The sequence below is a fragment of the Rhinoraja longicauda genome, unplaced genomic scaffold, assembly GCF_053455715.1.
Source record: "Rhinoraja longicauda isolate Sanriku21f unplaced genomic scaffold, sRhiLon1.1 Scf002642, whole genome shotgun sequence".
Classification (NCBI taxonomy): domain Eukaryota; kingdom Metazoa; phylum Chordata; class Chondrichthyes; order Rajiformes; family Arhynchobatidae; genus Rhinoraja; species Rhinoraja longicauda.
This window is the reverse complement of record NW_027603855.1, coordinates 1-9,000: the sequence shown is the minus strand read 5'-3', so window position 1 is coordinate 9,000 and position 9,000 is coordinate 1. Positions and strand designations below refer to the sequence as shown.

Sequence of the window (9,000 nt, the reverse complement as noted above, 5' to 3'; positions counted from 1 at the left end):
TGTTCTTCCCCCCCCTTCATTGCCTGTTCTTCCCCCCCTCATTGCCTGATCTTCTCCCCCCCCCTCATTGCCTGATCTCCCCCCCCCCTCATTGCCTGATCTTCCAACCCCCCCTCATTGCCTGATCTTCCCCCCCCCCCAGGTTTTTCTACCAGTTCTTGATGGCAAACGAGCGACAGGTAGCGAAGGAAATCCGTGATGAATACGTGGACACTGTCAGCAAGATCTACCTGTCCTACTTCAAGTCCTACAGCAGCCGGCTGATGAAAGTGCAGGTCAGAGCCTGTCCCCTCCCTCCCTCCCTCCCCACCCCGTCTCCCTCACCCCTCCTTCCCTTCTCCCCTCCCTCCCTAGCTCCCGCCCTCCCTCCCCACCTCCCTCCCTCCCCCTCTCTCCCTCCCCCCCACCTCCCCATCCTCCCTCCCTCCCTCCATCCGCCCTCCCCACCCCCTCTCCCCTCCCTTCCACCCCACCTCCCACCCCGTCTCCCTCCCCTCCTTCCCTCCCCCCACCCTCTCCCTCCCTCCCTGCGTCCCTCCTATCCCCTCTCCTCTCCCCACCTCTTCTCCCTCCCTCCCAACCACTCCCTCCCTCCTCCCTCCCTCCCACCTCCTCTCCCCTCCCTGCCACCCCACCTCCCACCCTTCCTCCCTTCCTCCCTCCCCACCTCTCCCCCCCCTCCCTCCCTCCCTTCCCTCTCTTCCCTCCCCTCCCTCCCCACCTCCTCTCCCTCCCTCCCTCCCACCCAACTGCTCTCTGTGTGGTAGGTTGGATCAGTTGCCTGATAACAGCTGGGTAGAAATTGTCCCTGAATCTGGAGTGCTGGAGTAACTCAGCGGGTCAGGCAGCATCTGTGGAGAGAAGGAATGGGTGACGTTTCACAGAGTGCTGGAGTAACTCAGCGGGTCGGGCAGCATCTGTGGAGAACATGGATAGGTGACGTTTCACAGAGTGCTGGAGTAACTCAGCGGGTCGGGCAGCATCTGTGGAGAACATGGATAGGTGACGTTTCACAGAGTGCTGGAGTAACTCAGCGGGTCGGGCAGCATCTGTGGAGAGAAGGAACGGATGTCGTTTCGGGCCGAGACCCTTCTTAATCCCCAGTTGCTTGCCGCCCCCCCCCCTTCCCTTTGCGCGGTCCATGAAGGGGTCAGCCATTGCTGTTGTAAAGTGCCGTGTGATTTGTGCTGGGCTGTCGTTTGACCTTGTTCTCCTCTTCAGTATGAAGAAGTGGCCGACAAGGATGATCTGATGGGAGTGGAAGACACGGCCAAGAAAGATATCCTTTACGGCCACTCGGCCCATCGAGTCTACCCCGCCATTCAATCATGGCTGATCTATCTCTCCCTCCCAACCCCATTCTCCTGCCTTCTCCCCATAGCCCCTGACACCCGAACTAATCACGAAACCATAGAAACATAGAAAACAGGTGCAGGAGTAGGCCATTTGGCCCTTCGAGCCTGTACGCACCGCCATTCAATATGATCATGGCTGATCATCCAACTCAGTATCCCGTACCTGCCTTCTCTCCATACCCCCTGATCCCTTTAGCCACAAGGGCCACATCTAACTCCCTCTTAAATATAGCCGACGAACTGGCCTCAACTACTTCTGTGGCAGAGAATTCCACAGATTCACCACTCTCTGTGTGGAAAAAAAACGTTCTCATCTCGGTCCTAAAAGACTTCCCCCTTATCCTTAAACTGCGACCCCCTTGTTCTGGACTTCCCCAACATCGAGAACAATCTTCCTGCATCTAGCCTGTCCAACCCCTTAAGAATTTAGTAGGTTTCTATAAGATCCCCCCTCAATCTTCTAAATTCCAGCGAGTACAAGCCGAGTCTATCCAGTCTTTCTTCATATGAAAGTCCTGCCATCCCAGGAATCAATCTGGTGAACCTTCTCTGTACTCCCTCTATGGCAAGAATGTCTTTCCTCAGATTAGGAGACCAAAACTGTACACAGTACTCCAGGTGTGGTCTCACCAATGCCCTGTATAACTGCAGCAGAACCTCCCTGCTCCTATACTCAAATCCTCTTGCTATGAATGCTAACATACCATTCGCTTTCTTCACTGCCTGCTGCACCTGCATGCCTACTTTCAATGACTGGTGTACCACGACACCCAGGTCTCATTGCATCTTCCCTTCTCCTAATCGGCCACCATTCAGGTAATAGTCTGCTTTCCTGTTCCCATATCCCTTGATTCCGCTAGCCCCTAGAGCTCTATCTAACTCTCTTTTAAATTCATCCAGTGAATTGGCCTCCGCTGCCCTCTGTGGCACAGAATTCCACAAATTCACAACTCTCTGGGTAAAAAACTCACTGGGTTTTTTTAACCGTTTTAAACGGCCTCCCCTTTATTCTAAGGCTGTGTGGCCCCTGGTTCTGGACTCCCCCAACATTGGGAACATTTTCCCTGCATCTAGCTTGTCCAGTCCTTTTATAGTTTTATATGATCCCCCTCTCATCCTTCTAAACTCCAGTGAATACAAGCCCAGTCTTTCCAATCTTTCCTCATATGACAGTCCCGCCATCCCAGGGGATTAATCTGGTAAACCTACCCTGCACGCCCTCAATAGCAAGAATATCCTTCCTCAAATTAGGAGACCAAAACTGCACACAGTACTCCAGGTGCGGTCTCACTAGGGCCCGGTACAACTGCAGAAGGACCTCTTTGCTCCTATACTCAACTCCTCTTGTTATGAAGGCCAACATTCCATTGGCTTTCTTCACTGCCTGCTGTACCTGCATGCTTCCTTTCAGTCGAGACCCTTCATCTTCAGAAGAAGAACCGTCAGACCGGAAACACCGCCCATCCCACCGTCTCCAGTGAGGCTGCCTGCCCCGCAGTTACTCCCGCACTTTGTGCCTTACCTTCGGTTTACACGGGCGCCTGCAGTTCCTTTCCCCGCACAGTTGACCTTGACTCACCGCTCCACGATTCTTCTCCAAGCCTTCGCTGAAGAACAGGAACACCATCTTCACCTTGGGCAACCGTGGAAACGTGATCGCCTCGTCGGAGCTGGAAGCGCCCATCATCGTGCCCCACGCTGCTCAGAAGAACGACTCTCGGGTAAGTATGCCATCCCCCCCTTCCCCTTCCAACCCCCCCTCCCCCCCCCCCCCCCTCCCCACCACTGACCATTCCCCAAGGTCAGATCACCAGCACTCAGCAGGTCAGGCAGCGGCCGTGGTGAGATAAACGGTGGCGCAGCGGTAGAGTTGCTGCCTTTCAACGTACGACAGTTTCCGCCATTCCCGGGAATTAACCTAGTGAACCTACGCTGCACGCCCTCAATAGCATAGTACAAAACGGAAGTCATTGAAGAGACGAAGAGGGCGTGGGGTGTCTTGGACTGTTGGGCACTGCGGGTGGGGGTGGGGGGGGGATGGGGGGGTGAATGCGTCCTTGAAGAGAGAGAGAGGAGACACTAGTTCTGCTGTTCATGTCAACCCAACATCCCAATGTACTTCAGAATTAACAGCAAGCACCTATAATCCTTCCTTTGTCCCGCCCCCCTGACATCAGTCTGAAGAAGGGTCTCGGCCCGAAAGTTAGGAACAGGGGACGAACAACGAGATCTGGGTGTCCTAGTGCATCAGTCACTGAAAGGAAGCATGCAGGTACAGCAGGCAGTGAAGAAAGCCAATGGCATGTTGGCCTTCATAACGAGAGGAGTTGAGTATAGGAGCAAAGAGGTCCTTCTGCAGTTGTACAGGGCCCTAGTGAGACCGCACCTGGAGTACTGTGTGCAGTTTTGGCCTCCAAATTTGAGGAAGGATATTCTTGCTGTTGAGGGCGTGCAGCGTAGGTTCTCCAGGTTAATTCCCGGAATGGCGGGACTGCCGTATGTTGAAAGACTTGAGCGACTAGGCTTGTATACACTGGAATTTAGAAGGATGAGAGGGGATCTTATCGAAACGTATAAGATTATTAATGGATTGGACCAGGGGAGCCGGCACATCTATCCTCATCGCCGAGCGACTTCCTTGGCCGGCTGGATAAACAAGCAAAGATCTGGAACCAAGAGTGCCAGAAAATCAGTGGTGGAACTGTAATGAGTAAATATGACATTTAAGTGGAAGATTATATAACTAAATTAATTAAGACGGGGTTAAAATATAAAGGGGAAGTCCAGAACAAGGGGGGAAGTCCAGAACAAGGGGTCACAGCTTAAGGATAAGGGGGAAGTCTTTTAGGACCGAGATGAGACCGCACGGTGGCGCAGCGGTAGAGTTGCTGCTTTACAGCGAATGCAGCGACGGAGACTCAGGTTCGATCCCGACTACGGGTGCTGCACTGTAAGGAGTTTGTACGTTCTCCCCGTGACCTGCGTGGGTCTTCTCCGAGATCTTCGGTTTCCTCCCACACTCCAAAGACGTACAGGTATGTAGGTTAATTTACTGGGTAAAGGTAAAAATTGTCCCTAGTGTGTGTAGGATAGTGTTAATGTGCGGGGATCGCTGGGCGGTGCAGACTTGGTGGGCCGAAGGGCCTGTTTCCGCGCTGTATCTGAAATATGAAGGGAAAAAAAAATGTAATATGAGAAAGGTTTTTTTTCACACAGAGAGTGGTGAATCTGTGGAATTCTCTGCCACAGAAGGTAGTTGAGGCCGGTTCATTGGCTATATTTAAGAGGGAGTTAGATGTGGCCCTTGTGGCTAAAGGGATCAGGGGGTATGGAGAGAAGGCAGGTACGGGATACTGAGTTGGATGATCAGCCATGATCATATTGAATGGCGGTGCAGGCTCGAAGGGCCGAATGGCCTACTCCTGCACCTATTTGCTATGTTTCTAAAACACAGCAGAAAAGCCAATTACCACCTTTTTGGGCTGATTATCAATGAATGTGCGAATTTATTTCAAAAATGTTATTAGTGTACAGTGACTTATTCACACTATTTTGTAATGGCTGTTTTTACTTTGAAATGCACTAAAAGAGGCTCGAAACTTGTAATTTTGTTTTAGATTTTTTAGATTTGGAGATACAGCGCAGAAACAGGCCCTTCGGCCCACCGGGTCCGCGCCGCCCAGCGATCCCCGCACATTAACACTATCCTACACACACTAGAGACAATTTTTACATTTACCAAGCCAATTAACCTACGTACCTGTACGTCTTTGGAGTGTGGGAGGAAACCGAAGATCCCGGAGAAAACCCACGCAGGTCACGGGGAGAACGTACAAACCCCTTACAGTTGGCGCCCGTAGTCAGGATCGAACCTGTGTCTTCGGCGCTGCATTCGCTGTAAGGCAGCAAATCGACCGCTGCGCCACCGTGCACTGTGTAAATGTTCCAGTTTTTTGACCTCCGCTTTACGTCTCACGCAAGCGCTCGGCTCTTTTCCTCCATTTTGTTTTGACCTCCATTTTGTTTTTACCTCCATTTTGTTTTTACCTCCATTTTGTTTTTACCTCTATTTTGTTTTTACCTCCATTTCCTTTTTACCTCGCTCACGTGCCTGGATAAAGAGGTCTGGAGAGAGTCTGCGTGAGTCCAAGAAGCACTAGTCTAAAGAGGGGGTCTCGCCCCGAGACGCCAGGCATTCCTTCTCTCCGGAGATGCCTCCTATCCCACTGGGTTACTGCAGCATGTTGTGTCTGTCTCTCTGTGATGTGACGTTTTTCTCCTCCCTCCCAGTACCCCTGTTTCGCAGCCAGCACTACGCCCTCCTTGACAACAGCTGCCGCGAGTACCTCTTCCTCTGTGACTTCTTCATGGTGACCGGGAACTCTGCCCAAGATCTCTTCAACGCCATCATGGGCAAAACGCTCAGCATGTTCTTGGTAAGTTCAAGCCTGCTGGTGGATTTGGCCTTACGCTCAGAAAGGATCAGAGGGGATCTCTGGATGCTTTCAAGAGAGAGCTAGATAGAGCTCTTAAAGATAGCAGAGTCAGGGGGTAAGGGGAGAAGGCAGGAACGGGGTACTAGAAACATAGAAAATAGGTGCAGGAGTAGGCCATTCGGCCCTTCGAGCCTGTACGCACCGCCATTCAATATGATCATGGCTGATCATCCAACTCAGTATCCCGTACCTGCCTTCTCTCCACACCCCCTAATCCCTTTAGCCACAAGGGCCACATCTAACTCCCTCTTAAATATAGCCAATAAACTGGCCTCAACTACCTTCTGTGGCAGAGAATTCCACAAATTCACCACTCTGTGTGAAAAAAAACTTTCTCATCTCGGTCCTAAAAGACTTCCCCCTTATCCTTAAACTGTGTGACCCCTTGTTCTGGACTTCCCCAACACCGGGAACAATCTTCCTGCATCTAGCCTGTCCAACCCCTTAAGAATTTTGTAAGTTTCTATAAGATCCCCCCTCAATCTTCTAAATTCCAGTGAGTACAAGTGGAGTCTATCCAGTCTTTCTTCATATGAAAGTCCTGCCATCCCAGGGATCAATCTGGTGAACCTTCTCTGTACTCCCTCTGAGGCAAGAATGTCTTTCCTCAGATTAGGAGACCAAAACTGCACGCAATACTCCAGGTGCGGTCTCACCAATGGCCTGTACAGCTGCAGCAGAACCTCCCTGCTCCTATACTCAAATCCCCTCGCTATGAATGCCAACATACCATTCGCTTTCTTCACTGCCTGCTGCACCTGCATGCCTACTTTCAATGACTGGGGTGTAAGCTGCCCAAGCCAAATGTGAGGTGCTGTTTCCCTACGGCGTTCTACATTCTCCTTGACCTACTTGTCCATGGCAGCGACGTTGCGTTTGGTCATGATGGTCTTGAAGCGGAGGATGATGTGAATGGACAGGAAGACGGCGATACTGTCGTAGGAATCTGCAACGGAGGTGTCCATGTGTTTCTGAAAGGAAGGGGAATTACACACAGATCAGGGTCTTCCACGAACAAATAAAACTTCTCACTGACAATAGACAATAGGTGCAGGAGGAGGCCATTCGGCCCTTCGAGCCTGTACGCACCGCCATTCAATGTGATCATGGCTGATCATTCTCAATCAGTACCCCGTTCCTGCCTTCTCCCCGTACCCCCTGACGCCGCTATCCTTAAGAGCTCTATCCAGCTCTCTCTTGAATGCGTTCAGAGAATTGGCCTCCACTGCCTTCTGAGGCAGAGAATTCCACAGATTCACAACTCTCTGACTAAAAAAGTTTTTCCTCATCTCAGTTCTAAATGGCCGACCCTATTCTTAAACTGTGTGGCCCCTTGCTCTGGACTCCCCCAACATTGGGAACATGTTTCCTGCCTCTAACGTGTCCAACCCCTTAATAATCTTATACGTTTCGATAAGATCTCCTCTCATCCTTCTAAATTCCAGTGTATACAAGCCTAGTCGCTCCAGTCTTTCAACATATGACAGTCCCGCCATTCAGGGAATTAACCTAGTAAACCTACGCTGCACGCCCTCAATAGCAAGAATATCCTTCCTCAAATTTGGAGACCAAAACTGCACACAGTACTCCAGGTGCAGTCTCACTAGGACCCTGTACAACTGCAGAAGGACCTCTTTGCTCCTATACTCAACTCCTCTTGTTATGAAGGCCAACATTCCATTGGCTTTCTTCACTGACAAATCTCTGACTCCCTATATTTATTTAAGCTGCCGGATATTCCAAAATGCAGATTGTATTAGTTAAAGTTATGAATCCTACATAAATAAATATTTATTTAAGTTGCTGCATATTCCAAAATGCTGATTGTATTAGTTCAAGTAGCGCAGCGATAGAGTTGCTGCTTTACAGCGAATGCAGCGCCGGAGACTCAGGTTCGATCCTGACTACGGGAGCTGCACTGTAAGGAGTTTGTACGTTCTCCCCGTGACCTGCGTGGGTTTTCTCCGGGATCTTCGGTTTCCTCCCACACTCCAAAGACGTACAGGTATGTAGGTTAATTGGCTGGGTAAATGTAAAAATTGTCCCTAGTGGGTGTAGGATAGTGTTAATGTACGGGGATCGCTGGGCGGCACGGACTTGGAGGGCCGAAAAGGCCTGTTTCCGGCTGTATATATATGATATGATATGATATGATCATACATAAATGAATATTTTTGATAAAATATTTTTGATAAAACACAAGACTTGTTTATTCTTTATCCCATCTGCAATAAAACAGGCAAGTTTTTAAAAAATATCAATAAATACTTTTTTCAAGTAATAAATTAAAAAAAAACATTTTCTTTTCAACAACTCCATCCGACATTTCCAGAGGTCACACATTCAATGCAGATATTCATTTCCAGATTTACACAGAATCCCTTATTTGCAGTCTCTCTCTCTTACCTGTTCTTGTAGCTGTGATCGCTGCACCTTTCTCAGCTTCGCCCCCAGTCTAGTAGACACTCCAGCCGTTCCCATGAGGTTCTAGCACCAAGCTTGTGATCACCATCTCTTTTATCTGCCCCCTCCAACCTGAGGGACGAAACAGACATAACAGGCATCTCCCTGAACCAATAATACAAAAGACAGCTCAATGCACTGTGCTGCAAAAACCCAATAGGAACGATGCACTCAGAGTCAGTTTGCAAAATCATTCTGCAAGGTATCAATTTGAAGGAACACCTGGACCATTTGCCATCCTGCAGATCAGCCTGAGCCCAGACTGGCAGGTGTCAATCAAAGGGAAAGCCTGTGAAGTTCTGCAGACAAGGGCTGAGCAATACTGACAAATCCCTGACTCCCTATATTTATTTAAGTTGTTTAAGTATTCCAAAATGCAGATTGTATTAGATAAAGTTTTTGAATCCTACATTAAAAAATATTTTTGATAAAACACAAGACTTGTTTATTCTTTATCCCATCAGCAATAAAAAGGGGAAAGTTTTGTTTTAATATCAAAAAATACTTTTTTCAAGTAATAAGTATTTTTAAAACATTTTCTTTTCAACAAAATGCAGATTGTATTAGATAAAGTTAGCAATCCTACATAAATAAATATTTATTTAAGTTCCCACATATTCCAAAATGCAGATTGTATTAGTTAAAGTTAGGAATCCTACATAAATAAATATCTATTTAAGTTGCTG

General features: G+C 49.0%; 1 protein-coding gene across 1 annotated transcript; it reads left to right on the top strand.

The window, feature by feature from the left end:
- The first annotated feature begins 145 nt into the window (after positions 1-145).
- Positions 146-8,684, top strand: LOC144591879 (vacuolar protein sorting-associated protein 52 homolog). The gene is made up of 4 exons (XM_078395885.1): positions 146-275; positions 1,222-1,279; positions 2,943-3,076; positions 5,646-8,684. Exons 1-4 carry the CDS (start codon positions 162-164, stop codon positions 5,727-5,729), a joined length of 390 nt encoding a protein of 129 aa, XP_078252011.1. The 5' UTR covers positions 146-161; the 3' UTR covers positions 5,730-8,684.
- Positions 8,685-9,000: the final 316 nt, after the last annotated feature.